Source organism: Marmota flaviventris, chromosome 14 (assembly GCF_047511675.1).
Source record: "Marmota flaviventris isolate mMarFla1 chromosome 14, mMarFla1.hap1, whole genome shotgun sequence".
NCBI classification, from domain to species: domain Eukaryota; kingdom Metazoa; phylum Chordata; class Mammalia; order Rodentia; family Sciuridae; genus Marmota; species Marmota flaviventris.
The window spans coordinates 57050950-57071613 of NC_092511.1; the positions used below are offsets into that span (position 1 = coordinate 57050950).

The window sequence follows — 20664 nt, forward strand, 5'->3', positions numbered from 1 at the left end:
GATTTCATCATTACTCCTATTACACTATAAAGAGCTCTTAAAATCAGGCTGGGGATGTAGCTCAGTTGGTAGAGTGTTTGCCCTGGGCTTAATCCCCAACAACCCCCACACACACACACACAAAGAGCTCTTAAAATTAACAAGAAAAGCAAGATCAAAATCTCAATAGAAAGTGGGCAAAGTGTGTGAGCAAGCAAGTCATTAAGGGTGAAGAACAAAGGATTAACGAGCAGATATCTAAACAGCATTTCATCTCACCAGTAATGAAAAAACAAAGTTGGACATAATGATACATCCCTTCTGAGGGTTCAGTTGGAAGAACTTCTGATTATAAAATTATCAGGGAAACAGAAGCTACCATAAATAGCATTGGGGCTAAAAATGAATATTTCTTTCTTTTAGAAGAAAATTTGATGGTATAATCCAAAACTATTAAAATGTGCATAGATTTTGACCCAGCAATTCTACCTTAAACATGCATCCTAAAACTGTTGATGGATGTATGAAAATACTCATTCATAGGTGATTTTTATCACAGCATTGTTTATAATGAAGACAAATTAGAATTTTAATGTCTAACAATTAAAATTTAATAACTGCATTTGGTGCTTCCATGTGATAGAAGATTATGCAGCCATTGAAAACAGCAGGGGAGACATGGTCCGAGCATTTATTTTTTTATTTTTTTTATTTTTGTACAGGATGATCCCAATTTTGTAAATACGTGTGTGTGTTCTGAAAAACTAAGCACAAAATGTTAATTCTTACTGCTATTACTTAAAATTCTTTTCCCTTCCTCTTTTCGTTTTTGCATTTTTCCAAATTTTCAACAAATATGAAGCTTTTAATCAGATGAAAAAGGGGGATTTTATTGTTAAGTTATATCTCAGGAGTAATTCTTGACAAACCTTATGTTTATACGTGTCCCACTAAAGACATGCCATTTTTATTTCTACCCATTCCTTCATCTTTCTAGTTTCCTCATGTTACCAAATATTTCCTTTGCGCTTTCATCTTACCCTTAGTTTTGGCATCCAAAGACGTTATTATGGAAAGCATGCCAACATGTGTGTCAGCAGAATGAATCAAATAACCAAGCTCTGCCCTTGGATCTTTTTCCATGGACAGAACATAAAAGGCGAGCTAGATAGGAGGCTTAGAGAGAGGCCAAGTTTGAGGTGGAGAAAAGAGAGTTGAGAGAAGGTTCCGGAATCACAATTCACAACACACCATCTCTTTGCCTTGCTCTGGCTTCAGTGTTGGGGAGGAGCCAAGGCAGGTGGCTGTGCCATTTTTGTCTCTGTTATAGAATTAGGCCTCTGACATGAATGCTGTTGCTAGAAAAGCCAGAGTGTGGTCAGGTTTTATTTCAAATGATTGACTGAGGCTAAGGTATAGGGTTCAAAGAAAGAAAAGGACATGGGATAGCTGAGAGAAATGTAGTTCAGGGGCCAGTTCATGCTGAGGACGTTGGATATTATCCCATAGAAGATGGGGAAGTGTTGCAGGGTTTAAAGAGGCAGATAGCTTTGAGTGTGAGAGGGTGTGTGAGTGTGTATGTATGTGTGCTTTATATGGAAACCAGTATATCAATGTAGAAGGGAAAGGCTGAGGGCAGAAGACTAGTTTTCTTGGTGGCTTCAGTTTTAGAAGATGAGCAACAGTGAAAGTTGGAGGAGCTCGTGGAAATGAAGGATCTTTCAGAAGTAGAATCAGAACTTTCTCTGCTTCTCTCTGACTGACAGAAGAATGAATCAAGTCCCCACTTATATTCCCTCTCAAAAAATCAGTTCTAACTGCCTGCCTGCCTGCCTATCAGTTGTGGTCATTCTAAATCCTCTTATTGGCCTAGCTCGGGTTAAGTGTCCACCTCTGGTCCAGTCAGTGATGGCCAAGGTCAGGGTCATAGATCACAAATATGGTTGCTGGGGTCAATCTGTTTGAGGTCATTTGACTATTGTCTGTTTCTATCTCTAGACTATATTCTTCATGGGGGCAAGCACATTAACACTTTCTTATCACTGTCTACAGTAACTTATGAGATATCTAGGACATAATTGACACTTGGAAGCCACTGATCAAAAGGACGCATGCACTCTGCATTAACAAATGAAAAGAATTATATGCAGGTGAGAAGGCACTATTAAGTCGCCCAGTCCAGGCCTCCATCCTCTCATCACTAGAGCACCAACTTCAGCAGATTACGTCAGTTGCCTTCAATAAGCCAGTGATCTTTTGTGGTCTAGCCTGAGAACTGCCCCCACCTACAAGAGTGACTTAAATTAGGAACTATGCTCCTAATTCCAAACAACTGGCTTGTGAACAAACTTTGGAAACCCCATCCATTTGTAACTTGAGAAAGACCTATAGCCCTCCAAAGAAGGCAATCAATGGGAGAACTAGGCCATGGAGAAAAAAGGTATTTGTCAGAGGAAACTTGGCATATATATTATGCTTTTTCCATCTAATTATTTTAGTATTCTCCCTGTGCAATCCAATTTCCTTAAATGACCTCTGTTCATAGGAAACTATTTGGTTTAATCTGTGGGAGCCATGGCATATTTTTAACCATCTCCGAAGGCCAGCTCCCTCTCCACTGAGCGTGCCTGATACCCAAACAGATGTTTCATAACACTCAGCACACATGAGCTCACCCCTGGCTAGTCCTTTGCACACAATCAGCCCAGAGCTCTTCTCCCACAAACCCAAATTCAGAGACCGGATCGGACCTGAATCCTCACCACTGTAACATAAGAGCAGAAGGTGAAGCTTCCAATTTTGAATGTCCAATTTTTCAATATTTCCCAAATCAAATGAACAACTGGGAAATATGCAATACAAAGAGTTAGCCAAACTAAGAAATACAAAAAGATGTGCAAACTGGCTGCCCGAGAAGAATTCAAATTAATATATCCAAGTGAAGGGTTCCAAAGCCACTTTAATGTTGATGGAATCATAAAATATTAGGGCTGAAAGCTCTTGGACACCATCTAGCTAGTGCAACAACTTTATTCTACAGATGAAGGAGATGAGGCCCAAAGAGAGAAAGTGTCTTGCCTGAGGTTCCAGTGGACGTCGCTGGCAGATCACTTGCTAGCCAACCCTTAGGAAGACCACAGTCTCAAGCTGCCAGTCTCCTTTCTGCTCCCTGGAGCATCAATGTCTGCAGCCAAACCTGGGAAGGAGCCAGAACCTGGTCAACAATCCCAAGGCTGCCATAGTGTTTTCAGAGTGTGTCCCCTCTGATCTGGGGTCAGGGTTTTATGGAAGGGCCATTTTCTTTGGAGTATGAATAAAAAGTAATCCAAAAAGTACTTTTAAAGGTAGCATGTTAACATTTGAAATGTGAAAAACAAAGGGAGCACCTAGGATCCTTGAGGCGCCTCCATTAAGAGCCTAGAAATGGTCAAAGAGGACACTGGGAGGAACTTAAGGATCCTTAAACTCATAATCGGGTTAAGGGACCCTTGAAATTTTGAGAACGTAAATTTACAGAGGAAATCTGAACTTTCTAAGAAATCTTGCTCCAACTCAGAGACCCGCAGGTCTGGGAGCATCGTTTGTTGAGTGCCGACTTGAACTTTGCAGCACTAGGTTCAAGAGGAGACCTTGAGCATGCCTCAGAGATGTTCACCAATCACAGTCAGTGAGAAACAGTCAGAGAACAATACCAAGTGCCATGTTAACATTCTTTCATTGAACAAGTATTTATGGACGGTTTAGGATGGGCCTGGCTAGACTCCCTGCCGGAAAAGAATAAGAAATTACCTGAAAGCTGTAAGCAAGGACCAGATCACAAAAGGGTTACACATGCTATTGGAGGTGTTTGCATTTTATTTTAAAGACATTAGGATCACATTGGTCATACTGCAACCTGTACACTCAGAATAATGAGAAATTATACCCCATTTGATTCAAATGTATGATATGTCAAGATCATTGTACTGTCATATGTAACTAATTAAAATAAATTTTAAAAATTAAAAATTAAAAAAATAAAGGCATTAGGAAAGCCATTGAAGAATTTTGAGCTAGAGAATAATTTATGGACTTACATTCTGGAAATTTCTCTCGACAACTGTGTCAAGAGCTGATTGATTGTGCGAAGTGCTATATTGTGGGATGATAGCTACAAGTCCTTCAAGAAATTGTTTGCATTTATCATCAATATCTAAGTTAATACAGTTAAAAAGGAGATGAATTCCTAAGGCAAGTAGAATTAAGTTTTAATCCCACTCAACCTCTTCCTGACTGTGTATGTAGTCTTTGGCAAGTTATTTAAATGGGTATGAGACCTGTTTTCTTCTGTACAATCAAGATGAGGATACTCAGCACATACGGTTTTGATAATAAAGAAGATGGTGTATCTGGACATTTCTAATAATCCTCCTGATCTCTTAAGAGATACTGCATTTTCTTCTTAGAATTTTATCAGAGTATTTTGTTGCTAATGTGTGAAAATAATCAACATTCATGCTTTTTAAGTGAGGAAGGCAAGGTAAACTGAGGTCAGAGCCGAATCTTGGATCTGAATCAAACCACCCAAAAACAGTACTGTTAACTGGGTTCCAAAGACCAATGTTGTGAAGCGAGAGCTCCAATCATCCTAGCAACCTTTTAACCAAACACTGGTGCAGATTTGCTGGCATATATGACATCGAGAACATCTGGCCTTTCTATTATCCTCTCACAAGCAAAAAATGATGTCGTGTAAACTAATCTTTAGGCCAATTATATGGTCTAAGTGTTACAGCGTTTGTGTTGGCGCCTCTGGCACCAGGTTTTAAGAACTTAATTTGCAGCCACACCCTTCTTATGGAGACCTTGTGTCTTACTGTAAATTGCCCCCCCATCCCCCCACCCTACCCCCCCACTCCGTGCATCTGCTGAGTCTGCACCTTTTCTCAGGAAGATAAATATATGTAAATATATCATCCTTCCAACTGTATTTGCAAAACACCGTAGGAGGTCCTATAGGACATAAGTTACAGGAGTTATATAACAATGGGAGAGGAAAAGGGGAGCATCAGAATCAGGTTCCAAGGCTGCTTCAGTCACATCCCATGCTTCATTTTTTTTCCCGATTACAAACTTTATTATAGAAGCCAGGTGCAGGGTGTAGACATTATAGATTGCAGATCACTCAGAAAGTGTTAAATTGCCCCAGGGGTGCATCTGCTGAGTCCAGGAATCAGAACACTTGACAGGACCTCCAACCGGCTGCCTACTGTAGACAAAGTCATTATTGTGTCTGAGCAGGGCATGAGGTGCAGGGCACTGTTCCAGACCCTTCACCAGCAGTGATTAAGGGAACTCTCAGAATGTCTGCCAGTGGCAGGTGGTGTGATGATCCCCACCCACGTCACACTGTGGGGAGTCCCACCAAGGGTGGGAGACAAGGCTGTGAGCTTGCCTCCACCCACCCTCTGTCTGTTTATGGGAGTTCTGGGCTTTTATATTCAGTTGTTTTTGTCCTCGGGTCCATAATAACCAGCATACCAGTGCTCTTGTGCAGGAGACCTGTGGGTGTACCTCCAGGGTGTAGGAAGGGCGCCTCCTTGCCTTTCCTGTGACCCAATTCCCATAATCCTCTGTTGTTCCATCTTCAGATGACAGATAGGAGAGATCATCTTTTATTTGGTGAATTATTTGGGGGATCCTAATATGGCTTATAGATTCCTGATCTGTCTATGGGCAGAACAGCCTCTGGTAAAAATGGTAGGATCACAATTGGATGGAACCAGTAAGTGGGCTTCCAGATCTCTTATCTCCTTGCTTTCCCAGCCCAGAGACCTGCATCAAAGGAGATCTGCAGCCAGATGGGGTCCTGAGCCCAGGTACCAGCAGTTCTTTCCCCAGACTCAGAATTTCCCTTCATCCTTAAAGGAAATGAATCTCTCTGAGGCTCTTGGTAGGAGTTTGATGTCTAGGAATGAAGGGCAGAATAGGTAGTACAGTAAATCCCCACTCTGAGTTGTCATTACAGGAATTTATCACAGATGGTAACCATCAGGCTATAACATCTTGAAGGAAAGAGCTTATCCTGCATCATAAATAGACTGTAACCGTGGCTTGGATTTATGAAGCTATAAAAGACGGCTGCTTGGATGGCAGTGGACCCCCAAGCAGAACCCCAAAATGTGAGGCCCTGGCCTAATTTTATGAATTACAAATTCAGAGGAAACAGGGTGCAGACAGCTACACAGGGACTTGTAATTCCCAAACCAACTGTAATTTCCAAACCAAGCCCAGTCAAGCTTGGTCTTTCCTCACCAAGATTCTCTGGCTAATGCCATGTCTTGAAAAGGAATGTTAGCTCATGCTAATGCTGCCCAAGCCCCTGCTTTGCCCTAGTCTCTTGCAACAACTCCATTTTGACCGAGTCTCCCTGCTATGAAGAGCAAGCAGCCCATGAAGCTCTGGGTTGTGGAACATCAAAGTCCAAAGTCCAAAACAAGGCCACTCCCTTGTGGAAGTTTCCCACCTGGCTAGGGAGGCAAGGCATTTACAGATAAAACATCTAGAGTGTCCACACCCCCAAAGTTGGTCTAGATGATAACTGGAGAAGAACTTAGAGAAGCAAAGGGTCAGTGGAAGCTGAAGTTATCAGGGGGGAGAGTGTGGAGAACAAGGGACTTTGTGTATGACTTACAGGATGAGTGGGGAGGGGCACAGGTGAGGGAGGGTTTGCTCAGCCCTGTCATTTCCCACAAGCATGCAGCATGTCCCTGAACCAAGCGTCAAATGACACACCCACATGTCCCTCTAGTCCTAGAGCCAACTGTTCCTTCAGTTCTGCAGCCTCCCCCTCCTTCAGGTCCTTCCCCAAAGGCCTAAAAGGGAACCTCTGGGCTCTCTGGACATGCCCACTCAGGGTCCAACACCACAGGATGAGCATCCATCTAGTGGACAAGACCAGGAACAGTCCCAGGACTCTGACATAGTCCATCACAGTAATGAACTTCAAATGAGCAGGACAAGGAGAGAGGGGAAGAGCTGTGACCCAACTTGTCCCCATGGGAGGGATTCTGACAGCATCCAGGACACAAGTAGAAACAACAGTTTGATTCCCCATAAGCCCCCGGGGGCGGGGGTGGGGCACGGATTTCATAGGAGCCACACCTGCTCTTGCAAGGAGGAAAGAGTCTTAGGGGGAAAGTGAAGGGGGATTACACCCTAAAAGGGAAGCATGGTCAGCAGGAGACTCCTCCCTTACAGAGCCAGCCTTGGGCAGAAGAATCTGAATCCCTGGTGAGGGAGGGTGGAGAGGTAACACCCCTGGAAGACAGGGCTACTTGGGGGTGGCTTTAGACTTTGAATGTTTTTTTAATTGTATTTTTTTTTACTTATACATGATAATAGAGTCCATTTTGATACATTTATACAAGCACAGAATGTATCTTATTCTAATTAGGACCCCAGTCTTGTGGATGTACACGATAGTGAGATTCACTATGGCGTATTCATATATGAACATAGGAAAAAAGTTATGTCAGATTCATTTCATTGTCTTTCCTTTTTCTATCCCCCCCTCTCTTCCCCTCATTCCCCTTTGTCTAATCCACTGAACTTCTATTCTACCCCTCCCTTGTTGTGGGTTAGCGTCCACATATCAGAAAGAACATTCCACCATTAGTCTTTGTGGGCTGGCTTATTTGACTTAGCATGATAGTCTCCATATCCATCCATTTACTGGCAAGTGTCATAAAGTCATTCTTCTTTATGGCTGAGTAATACTCCACTGTAACCTTCTCCTGCCTCCAGGAGTGTGATTAGAATTTTATTTATTTTTTTTTTTGGTTTATAAAATTTGGGGCCCCGTCCTTAGAAGCCAACTCTGAAGGTTCTGAAGTCTATTCTGGGTTATGTGACCTTGGCAAAAGGGTCTGACTTTTCTGAGCCTCAGCTTCCTCATCTATGAAATGGGACACTTGGTCATAACATGTGGCTGGCAAGGCTGTTGAGATTAACTACAGTGACCTCTCTACACAGCTTGACCCCCTGCGTCCATTAAGGTCAGTCCTTCTCCCCTCCTCCCCATCACTACCTTGAGAGAATTAAAGACTCCAGGAAAAAATGAATTTTAACAAATAATTTTGCAACACAGTCTAAGGAACTGGGTTAGGGGGGACTACTTTGTCATAATGTCACCATATGCCAGTGGAGCGCCCTCACTGGCAGCATGGCTCCTTTCTACTGACCCATTTATTTCAAGCCGCCTTCCCACCTGCCCTGTTGAACGGCCATCAGCTCACACATCTGTCTCTGATTCTCTTCTAGGGGCGCTGTATCAACTTCACCAGAGTCAAGAACAACCAGCCAGCCAAGTACCCCCTCAACAACGCCTACCACACCACCTCCCCACCCCCTGCCCCCATCTACACGCCCCCACCCCCCGCTCCCCACTGCCCTCCCCCTCCCCCCAGTGCCCCCACACCTCCCATCCCCTCCCCCCCTTCCACCCTCCCACCCCCTCCTCAGGCTCCTCCTCCCAACAGGGCACCACCCCCCTCCCGACCTCCTCCAAGGCCTTCGGTCTAGAACCCAAAGTCCAAGCTCTGGGCTGTCTCAGAAACTTCGGGGAGGAGGCTCCTCTGTGCTGTTAGAACAAGTCTCTCCAGCTAAAGGAGATAGTGGTAATTAAGCCCACTGATGCTCACACACTTTAAAAATTGGTTGGTGATGTCAATACACTGACAATTGTGATCGCCGGAAAGAAATAGAAATATTGTGATCTGCGGAAAGAAACAGAAACATTGAATTGCCTGAAAACAATCATGTTGCAACTGCAGCCACATTTATAGCCAGCCACCCATCGCCTCTGGAAGGTTCCAGAGGCAGTGAAACTGCCAAGATGCTCTCAGCAGGATTATGTCTCACGGAGAACAGAAGGAAAATGCTGAGCAAAATGCAGAGACAGATAAGAAAAGACACTGCTGGGTTTCTCAATGCCACCCTCCCTCTTCCACTCCACCTCAGTGACTTGACCCCGAATCCTTGGCCTAGGAACCAAGGAATCCTCACCCCTGTGCACCGCTGCGGAAGGTGGAAACCTTTGCCTGCAACTTTGGAAACACATGGAGTCCCCGGGGTGACAAGAAACTCAACATCAGACAGGTACCCAAAAGGATGTTCTCCTGGGATTTACAGATGTATAAAAACATATGCCTTGTTCTCCTTTCAAGTTCTCCCAGTTTCTTTAGGTGAGGAAGGGAGCAGGTATTTACAGATGGGAAAGAGAATGTTGCCATGTTGATGAGTAAGTGAAATCAGTCGAGCGTGTAGGCAGGGGAGTATCAATGGGAGCATCAGACAGTTTCTAAAACCCACAGGCCATCAGTAGCTAGAGATGGGTGGCTTTGGCCAGATGTGATCCCCTAAATCAACAGACTATGGCAGAGCAACCTGTTAATGACTCATGTTGAAAATCAAGCTTTGGCTTTGGTTTAAATCACTAGAGATAGGATGAAGTGATTGAACCTATTTTCCCGAGCCAAATGAGTTGGATCTTCCAAAACAGCATCATTAGCACCTACCACATGATATCACTGGTTTGGGGTTTGGGTTTTGGTTTTGGTTTTTACTTTTTCTTTCTTGATAAAGATATGTCAAGGTAGAGCTGAGAGACCACAGTCCTGACATAAGGAAATTATTCCCAGGTTCTCAAAAAAAGATGTGTGAAGATGCAAATCTATTTCTCCTTGGCTTTTCAATATGCTCACAGATAACATCGCTGTTCAGAGAAGGGAACTACACAGGTATGCAACATAGAAATGCTCTGCCTGAAATACCCACCATGCCTGGGACCCACCCATCTCTCCAAGTCTTTCTGAATCTGCTTAATCAGTAAGCCTTGTAGTCACTTGCTAAACATTGAGTTGTATCACCCACAGGTAAAAATAGGTCAAAGACCTGCTCAAAATGATCTCCCCCTCCAGCTTTCCACAGGTCCTCAAAGTTTGTCCCAACTCCCTCATATTCTTAAAATTTCTCTGGAACAAAACAGAAAATATGCAATTAGTGCATTGGGCTGTGGTCTCCAAAGATCCCTGGAGAGCTCATTAAGCCAGCCTCATTCCCTCACCTAGCATAGAACAGAGGTGTTGGGCCAGGAATGTATTCCGTCAACACCAGTTCTTGTGCCCATGAAGACATTGCTGGTCACAGCACTATTGCCCATTCAATGTAATGACTTCTTCACAATCCTTCTCAAGTCACAACTCTGAAGACCTGCCACTCACTAGTCAGAACTGAGAGTGATAAACCCTATTTGCATCCCTATCCTAGAAAGCCAGAACACATAGGGATTGTGAGGGGGAACCGGAAGCCCATCAGCATAAAAGGTACAGTCAGGAAAAGTAGACCTAGGAGAGTGAAGGTATAGTGCCAACACCAAACTGACACCTCCAAGCTGTACCACGGCTGCCACTTCAGAGGTGGTCTTCAAGACTTAGGAAAGCAAACCTTCTCCCCCTCATCCAACCTTACTGCATTGTCTATTTTTAGAACACAAGGCTTCCCCTTTAGTGTAGTCCCTCATGAAACAGGGGTCACAGCCACCTGCAGTGACATGACTGGGCCCCAGAAAACCATTCCTTAGACGAATGGGTTCCCTGGGCTCACAGCATAAAGATTTTGAGCCCATGGCAGCTGTTTTGACTGCTGGCAGTACAAAACAGCCCACCCCCACACCACTACCGCATGACTCATGCGGCCTTCAGAAAGTTCAAGCCAAGTAGCTGACATTGTTGTGCCTCAAGATGGCGGGCCTCAGGTGAGAAGGCGATTTTCAGGATCTCAACAGCATCCGCCAGATACCCCTGTGCAGTTTCCAAGAGGTTGTGGCGACATTGTTTTGATGAAATAGGGAACTGCCAATACATGCTGATTTTCAAAAGGATCAGCAGGGTTTGTTCTGAAAACTGACCCATCAAATCATCCCTAGTCATTCAGAATTACAGTTAAGAAGGAGAAATTTCTATACACTGTATGAACAAGGTAATACTCTTGTAGTAGGCTGTTACAGGCAGGAAAATTCTTCAACTGGCTTACAAAAAAAAAAAAACTATCAGTTCTGTGTCATTCCCTGTGAAAGACAAGAGACTTATGATTGTGATCAGGAAACTGCACAAAATTATTGTTTCAAGCCCCGTGTTATTGTCCTTACGAAGTTTTCTTTTTTATATAAAAGCCAAATTTTTGTTGTATATATTCGTATTCCATGTGTTAGATGGAAGCATTTCCTATCCAGTGTGAATAAAAAGAACAGTTGTAGTAAATTATTATAAAGCCAATGATATTTCATGGCAGGTTTTTCTACCAAGCTGTGCTTGTTGGTTTTTCCCATGACTGTATTGCTTTTATAAATGTACAAACAGTTACCGAAACGACGAGACCCTTGTTTGCACAGCATTAGTAAGAAGCTTGCTAAGAAGTGTGGTTCCTCCTGTTGACATCCAGATGGCAGTTTCTTGCCTGGAACTGGGTAACACACTTCAGTGAGACCCAAGGTCTCTCTTTTACCAAGATCAAGAGCAGGGTTGGTGGATAAATTCACTAATAGTCTTGGACATCTAGCCTTGGGTAACCTCATTGTAAATGTGATTAGAATGAGCAGAGATGATCTTGAATTGTCATGTATATACTAGGTTGCAAGCAGTTTATCAGATGGGGGATAATCCATCAAAAAATAATAATTATGAATTAATAAGCAACGGTTTCGGTCCAGTGCCAATTCAATTTAAAAAATTAATGCTGTGTAAAATGGGTTGAATTAGTTTGCAAACTATATAAAGATATAGAAAGCAAAAAGCCTGTTAATGCACATGAGGTGGGAATGGAGTGTTCTAGTCAATTGCCTTTCCTAGTTATCTGAGCTCTGCTATATTATCATACTTGGATAACCAATTTAAAAGAATTAGAATATGAGTTTTTAAATACACTTAACATTAAACTCTTCTCTTTCTTTTTCTGTGATAATTCAGTTATGGATATTCAGTGTCATTGTTATAAAAATTAAAAAAAAAGTTATCACTGTACCATGCTGTAGGAGACTGGGCTGAACTTGTATAGTGACAAACCCTGCTGGAAATTGCTTTTTTAAAAAAAATAAAAATAAATTCCTAAAATCAATTCTTCTGCTGGTTGTGTGTTATAAAAATAAAATGCAGCCCATTGTAATAAAATAATTGTCAGTTGGTACATTAAATTACATTTCTCAAATTATTTTATACCCTTCACGAAACTCAACTATTTTGATTACTGTCATTTCTTTCAACATTTAAAATATTCTTTATTGGGGCTGGGGTTGTAGCTCAGAGGTAGGCACGGGACTCAATCCTCAACACCACATAAAAATTAATAAAGGTATTATGTTCATCTAAAACTAAAAAAAATTAAATATTCTTTATCTATGGTAATGATTTTCAAATTAAAAAAGTAATCCTTAATAAATGAAACAATAAAAATAAAAAAGAACAGAAACACGGATAAAAAAATGTACTCTCTCTCAATGGAATATCACTCAACATTAAAAGAGAACAAAATGATGGCATTTGTAGGTAAATAGATGGAGCTGGAGAATATGATGCTAAGTAAGCCAATCCCAAAAAAACAAAGACTGAATGTTTTCTCTGATAAGTGAATGCTGATCCATAATGGGGGTGAGAGGGGAGCATGGGAGGAATGGAGGAACTTATGGGGAGGAAGGGGAATGGAGTAGGGATGGGGGTAGGCAAGGTGGTGGAATGAGATGAGCATCATTACCCTAGGTACATGTATGAAGATGCGAATGGTGTGACTCAACTTCGTATACAACCAAAGAAATGAAAAATTGTGCTCCATTTGTATATTATGAACTGAAATGCATTCGGCTGTCATGTATAACAAATTAGAACAAAAAAAATAAATTAAAAAAAAACAATGTACTCTGTCTGTTAGGATTATGTTTGGCGGCCAAAGCAGGAAGGTAACTATGATTCTACTGACAGAGTCCAGAGATTTGCAGCTGTCCAAGAAACCAGATCGCATTATAGATAATGCTGTAGTAAATACTTAAAATATTTTTATTGTTTGTGCATTTATGATACAACTTAACTGTATTCCTCTTAACAGCTTCATTTCAGCTCCTCCATTCAAATTTTTCATAGGGAGAAGAACATTTCTTACTAGCTCCTGAATTTATTTATTATAAGGGCTCATTAAGCATTGAATTTATTTTAATTGGAATAAAACCATCTGTAAACAGAAAGTCATGCCATAATTTTTTTCCAAAATTTCATTAATATTCACTTTAATATCTTTGGGCATGTGCACATTTTTAATTGACATCCTTTTTTAAAATTTGTTCTAATTACTTATACATGACAGCAGAATGCGTTTCAATTCATTGTACATAAATGGAGCACAACTTTTTGTTTCTCTGGTTGCACTGATGTAGAGTCGTACCATATGTGCAATCATACATGTACCTAGAGTAATGATGTCCATCTCATTCCACCATCTTTCCTACCCACCCCCCGCCTTCTACCTTCCCCCACTCCCCTTTGCCAATCCAAAGTTCCTCCATTCTTCCCATGCCTGCCCCCTGCCATTACAGATCAGCATCTACTTATCAGAGGAAACATTAGGCCTTTGGTTTTGGGGGACTGGCTTACTTCACTTAGCCTGATATTCTCCAGCTCCATCCATTTACCTGCAAATGCCATCATTTTGTTCTCTTTTAATGCTGAGTAATATTCCGTTGTGTATATGTACCACAGTCTCTTTATCCATTCATCTATTGAAGGACATTTAAATGACATTCTCAATATATGTTTTTGAGATAATCAGCTAGCAACTTAGAAGGAAAAACAAAATCTGGAGCCCCTAGCTTATTCCTTACATCAGAATAAGTCCTGGCTATATTTAAGTGTAACAAAATCATGAAGGTAAGTACTAGAAGTGAAAAAACTGTTTTGTCTATGGTACAGATTTTGAAATTCCACATATTGCTTACATGACCAATCATTTTTCTTATGAAGTCACTTTAAATACCTTGAGTAGTGCTCCAGTGTATGAAATTAAGTAAAGAAATGAATCACCAATGAAAGGAATAAGATCATTTACTGGCTGCTCACAGTGAGCCAGAGTCTGAGACCCACAATTGTTCATCACTAAATCCCATTTTCTGTCTTCAGATAAATCTGTGATTTATGGCATATCACTTAGATAGAAAACAATCAGAATAACACTTTGCCCACGTGCACATTGTAAACAAGGTCAAGTTCACAGTCACCGAAGGCTTGATAAAAGGGTATAGAGTTGGTGTGTGCAGAACAGATGATTTTTCCTTCTGACCACAGTTGTGTTGTGTTCACCAGAACCACTGCACCCCCATCCTGAAGTAAATCATAGCTAAATAAAATAAATTAGAAGTCCCACTAGGTGTCATCTTGGATGTCTCTCCTTTGTCCTCAACATTGCAAATGGTCACCAAGTTATATAGCTTCTTCCCTTCCTACTTAACTTCAGACATTTTAATTTTGTACAGCATCTCCTTTAACTACTTTTAAGAGCCATTTCACAGTGTAACATCAGCAGATAACAAGATTTTGTCTGTCACTCTAGAGCTCCAAGCAAAGCCCTATTCAAAGAAGTTCAATTAATTGTGCACATTCAGGACTTCAACAGTCACCTTTAGTTGGGATTTTCTTGTAAACATTAAAATGGATGTAACTCTTAAATAAAACATTTCCCCTTGGTTAAGTAGTTTACATTCTTGCGTTTCTTTAAGTACAAAAAATATTAGCTGTGAATGCTAAGAGTACAAAAAACCTTGACTTTCTTCTCGTGGAAAAGTTATAAACCAAGAGAACCGTCAATCACCCATGACCAACCCTTTCCAAAAAAAATGTGTCTCCCCAAGAATAGCTTATGCAAATCTATTCAGCCTCTGCTATCACATATCTTTAAAATACAACCATTTCAACATATCTGTCCTTGTGAATGCCACTCCAACTTTGTAGGATTCAGGCGGAGCTCATATCTTTTTGCTCTTAACATTTTGGAACACCTATAAATACTACAAAAAAACAAGTTTGAAATTAATCTGCATTTCCAACCAAGCTTTTGTGGAGATAAACATTTTGTATAAATCCAAAGAGTGGTTTTTGGAAGACCTAAAGGCATTTCCCTTCATCCAAAATTGCAGGAATGGGCTTCTCCTGCCTGGACTCGATTCTGTTCACTTCTTCTTGTTCCAAATGGTGGCAAAGATGGTGGATTTCACACACTAAGTGAACAAACTCATTTTGAAGGGAAGTCATGTGGGACCCAAACTCTCTCCCTGGAAAGAAACTTTCTTTACTACTTCAAGCATGCATATGTTTACAACAGATAATCCTTTCTCAAGCTAAATAGAATAGAAGGCTTAGAAGATTCTTCATTTGAGAAACATAGAAGGCCTTTTTCACTCTGGGCAAAATTGGGTGTAAAGAGCATTTGTAGGGCATTGCTAGTGTTTATGTTCTATCTATCCCAGTGAGGTAATCACTACAAAGAACAAGATCTACAGAAATCCAGGGGGACTTGATCCCACCTCTACACTTCTCAGAAGTCTTCACTACTCCAGTGAAAGACACTGGAATAGGGCAGGTGACCTAGCTCAGTGGTAGAGTGTTGTCTGCCTTTGCAAGGCCCTGAGTTCAACCGCAGGGGGAGCTACTGAAACAAGTGCTCAGTTTTAATGGCCCCTGGTCACTCTGTTATTGTTGTTTCTGTTGATTTTCACAGCATTCTAATGTAGTGATCAGCACTTTTATGTTATATTTCTATATTTGCTTTTAAGAGATCCTTATCCAATCTTGAATCATTAGTTTAAAAAAAAAGTTGGGGGGTATCCTGTCTAGGCATTATGTCCTAGCATAATTGACTTAAAAAATTTTTGTAAGTTCCTTAGCAAGTTAGACATCATGAAAAAAATTCTTAACCTCATAAAAAGTAGCCACCAGAAACTACAGAAAATATTCTACTTAACATTTCAATATTAAAAGTATTTCCTTTAAGCCAGGTGTGGTAGCATGTGCCTGTAATCCCAGCAACTCAGGAGGCTGGGGCAGGGGGATACCAAGTACAAGGCTAGTCTCAGAAACTTAGGGAGATCCTCAGCAACTTAGTGAGTGAGACCCTATCTCAAAAATTTTTAAAAGGGCTGGTTGTGCCTCAGATGTAAAGTGTCCCTGGGTTCAATCCCCAATACAAAAAAAAAAAAAGTATTTCCTTTAAAATCAATACAAGAAAGGGATTTCAACCATCACTATGATCACCACACCACCTATGTTTGGTCCCAACCACTACAATAAAGCCATAAATATTAAAAAGTAATTACAACAATGAGAAAGAAGTCATTTTTTTAAAAAAATCAATTAAAAATAAATAAATGATTAAAAAATGAGAAAGAAAAAAATTGTTGTTATTTAGAGACAATACAATTAACTATCTAAAATAGAGTGCTTGCCTAGCATGTGTGAGGCACTGGGTTTGATCCTCAACACTACATAAAAATAAATAAAATAAAGGTATTTTATGTCTATCTACAACTTTAAAAATATTTAAAGGATAATAAACTACCTAAAAATTCCATGAGAATTAAATATTTGAACTAATTAAAGTATTATTATAACCAATTTTAAAAGACCAGTAGGTTGGCTAGGAAATGGTCAACACTAGTTAGAAAAACAAAAGAAAATTGTCCATTCATAACATGAATGGGTGTATGTGTGTGAATAAACATATTAATATAAAGAATAACATATATTGGGCTGGGGATGTGGCTCAAGCGATAACGCACTCACCTGGCATGCGCAGGGCACTAGGTTCGATCCTCAGCACCACATAAAAATAAAATAAAGATGTTGTGTCCACCAAAAACTGAAAAATAAATATTAAAAAAATTCTCTCTCTCTCCCTCACTTCTTTCTCTCTCTTAAAAAAAAGAATAACATATAAATTGAAAACCATAAATGAAGAATCTCTATGTGCCCAAATGTCTAAATGTCATTGTGTGTGTATGTGTGTGTATGTATAACACATGTATGTGCAAAATCTGTAGGAAAACTACATATATAAAATAACTTTCATAAATGGAAAGCTATGCTACATTCCTGAAAGGGAAGACTTAATGTTGAAAAGATGTCTGTTCTCTCTTGGAATCTACAAATTCAAATCAATGTCAATTTAAGAAAAAAAAAACTAACAAGGTTTTTAGGTGATTTCAAATGCTGATTCTAAATTTTAATCAGAGCCGGGTGCGGTGGCGCATACCTGTGATCCCAGTGGCTGAGGAGGTTGAGGCAGGTGGATCTCCAGGTCAAAGCCAGCCTCAGCAAAAGTGAGACACTAAGAAACTCAGTGAGACCTGTCTCTAAATAAAATCCAAAATAGGGCTGGGGATGTGGCTCAGAGGTCAAGTGCCCCTGATACCCAGAAAAAAAATCTAAATTTTAATCAAAAAATAGACAAGCACAGCCCGTATATGGTAATATAATGGAACAATATTCAGAAAAAGACCTGTAAATATATGGAAACTTAGTTTCGGATAATGGTAGCATTTCCAAAGACTAATTCTTTAACAAATGACTATCTAATCTGGAAAAATCAAGTAGAATTTCTCTCTCTGCTACATAGAAAAATGAATTCCAGATGGATTTTTTATAAAGAGAATATAAGAGAAATTTTCCTGCTTCCAATTAAGAGTTACTGTGTCCATTAGTAATACTGTGTTATGAATGGAAGGTTCTTATCATCTTGCTAACCAGGTGGGTCTCATCTCCCAACAAAGATCATGAAACGGTGGGAACAGAAGTGGAAGGGCAGAAATGAGTTGACTTCTTTATGGTTGAGGTAGGAGTAAGGAGAAAAGAAGAGTTAGGGTCTTCTCACTGCCCACCACCTGGGACTGCAGCAGGACGTGTGTTAGCAGGGACTCTCGCCTGACTATTACACACATACAGTGTCTGTGACATAGTACTTACTCCACCAATGTTAGTTGAGTGCATAAACACATAAATGAAGAATCTCCATATGTCTAAATGTTCAAGTCAACTAGTAATTGACACAGAAGTTATATCTGGGACAATGTTTTCTTTCAAGAACCAGATGTAACCAACTAGATCTCATTTCCCCAATAGCCTTTGAGCAAAAATTCCACCGTGTGAACTCTCACTGGGTGGTATAGAATGAATTCCTCTGAAAATTCATTAACTCGGTCAACTTACTGGGTGACTTTTCAATGCATACACAATTCTCCCACATTCTATGTCAGTTGAGGTCAGGTCCTTTTTGCATTTGACTTTGAAGGAGAAATAACAGTAGATGCCAGGAACTTAGGGTAGGTGCCAGAAGAAAAAAACGCCAGCACTGGCAATCATCAAGAAGAACCAATTCCAATTTGCCTCGTTTGTTTATCAAATGTCCTGTCCCAGGGCCAGAGCCCCTGCCATTCAATGAACATGTAGAACAAGACACTGGGCTTGTGTCCTGGGCTCACTGCAAAAATAACAAGAATCCAGAACCAAGGGTCAAGTTGTCATGATACCTATTAACGCTTCCATAAACAAAGCAGCTGTTTATTTGAAGACTGATGCTCTGATAGTTCCAATCTGCCCCAAAGGGCTTCACTCTCTCCATCATGAGGAGGTCTTCTTTCTTCTCCTGTTGAACACGTTTTTCTGTTTAATTCAGTCACCACGACTGCTAATGTTGTTGCCTCTGACAGATCACAGAAGTGCATGCTCACTTTCCTTTTTCTTGTTTAATTCATAAACTTTATTTTTAGAATGCTTTTTGGTTCACAGAAAAATCAAGGAGGTGATACAGACAGTTCCTTTATGTTCCCACTTCCTCTCACACCGTCTTCCCTGTTATGAACAGCCTCCATTAGGTGCAGTACATTGTTAGACTTGATGAATCCTCACTGGCACCTTATGTACTGAAGTCCACAGTTGACAATTAGAGTTCGCTTTGTGCTCTATAGTTCTGTGGGAAAAAGGCATGTTTTGGCACTTGAACGTGTATCCTTTATGATCATACAAGAGCATACAGAACAGTTTCACTGCCCTAAAAAATCCCCTGGTGATCCCTCTTCCCTTCTCCCACCCCTAAAGCCCCTGTGCATTAGTTAGTGTTCTCTGGAGACACAAAATCAAAATATATGCATATCTTTATGCACATGAGAGGGAATTAGCTTATGCAATTCCAATGGCTAAGAAATCTTACCACAGGTCATCTCAGGGATGGAGACCCTGAGATGCTGGTAGTATAGTTCAGTCCAAGTCAGAAGGCCTCAGAACTGTAGAAGCCAAGAGTGTAACAACTCTCAGTCCAAGACCAAAAGCCTGAGAACCTGGGGAGAGGGTTTCTGATCAGAGTCCTAGAGTTCAAAAGCCAGAAAGCCTGGCAGAGGTAGTTGCCACTGATCATTGGGAAGGAGATGGGGCCTGTTTTTCACTTAGGGAGCTCAAATGATCCACTATGGTGGGTCTTAGGGCTTCCTGTGCTCAGTTTTAGTAGGAAATAGGCAAGAAAAGCAATGATGGCTTAAGAAACAAGGCTCAGGCACCACAGGAATAAGCATCCGGGTGACCCCAATCAAGCACGCCATCTAGACCAGTAGAGACACTGGCTGAGAGCAAAAAGACAGAATGAGTAGAAAAAGAGGAATGAGGAGCATACATTCTATCTTAAGATCAACGATAGAAACAGCAGCTGTCGTTCATCCAATGAGCATCCCCTCACAAGTTTCTTGGGAAAGGAGACCAACCAGAATGCTGGAGAACAGGTACCCAAATATGGTGGCAAATAGATCTAGGTAACACAAAAGTGTGGTCAGTGAACACTGTAGTACTCTGCTCAGAGTCCCCCTCCAAGGCCAACACCTCATCTACAAGGTGCCCACAGTATCAGCTACCAATGGTTCAGAGCTGACCCTCTTCTGAGACTTCCTCCTAGCCACAAAGGATGGCCTTGGCCAATGTTTCATGCCCCCTTCAATGGGACAGCCCAAGACCAAAGACTGGGTGATGAAAGGCTTTCAAAAACCTGATCAGTTGCCTCCGTTTGGGAAGGATTATCTCAGCTTCAGGTCTTCTTGTAGATCAGCTGAGACCTCTGCTGTAAGAGTTTTGCAGGTCTGCCTTCTCCCTTCCTCACTTTACAAGAAATAAACCTTCCTCATGCAACTCTGACTCAGTCTATTTCCAAAAAACTCAGTCTAACACAAAGTTTCCTAGCATGGGAAAATATTTGCAATGATTTGTGAAATCCTTTATACTGACAACATATACTCACTCTCCAACATTTGAGCATTTGCTAATCTCTAACTATGTGCCAAGAACCATCCCAGGCTCCTGAACATTTATTATTTCATTTAATCTTCAAGATAAGTCGGCAAGGTCAGTAGATCAGTTACAAATGTTTGGGACTATGTTATGGTTTGGATATGTCTCCCAAGGAACATAGACCCAAACATTTGTAACTGATATGTTGATATTCATGTGTGGGAACATGGTCCTCAATGTGGCAGTATTGAGAGGTAGTGGGACCTTTAAGAGGCCTGGCCTTTTGGGAAGTCACAAGATTGGCCCTTCTGCCTCGCTTTGGCTTCCTGTCAATGTGATGTCTTGCCAT

The 20664-nt window shown here is 41.0% G+C and overlaps 1 protein-coding gene across 1 annotated transcript in view; it reads left to right on the forward strand.

Annotated features, from left to right (window-relative positions):
- Positions 1-12085, forward strand: part of Antxr1 (ANTXR cell adhesion molecule 1) — a 228451-nt gene extending 216366 nt beyond the window's left edge. The window contains exon 18 of the mRNA XM_027934509.2: positions 8281-12085. Within this exon, the coding sequence (XP_027790310.1) occupies positions 8281-8541 (261 nt within the window). The 3' untranslated portion in view covers positions 8542-12085. The remainder of the gene's footprint in view (positions 1-8280) is intronic.
- The last annotated feature ends 8579 nt before the right edge of the window (positions 12086-20664 follow it).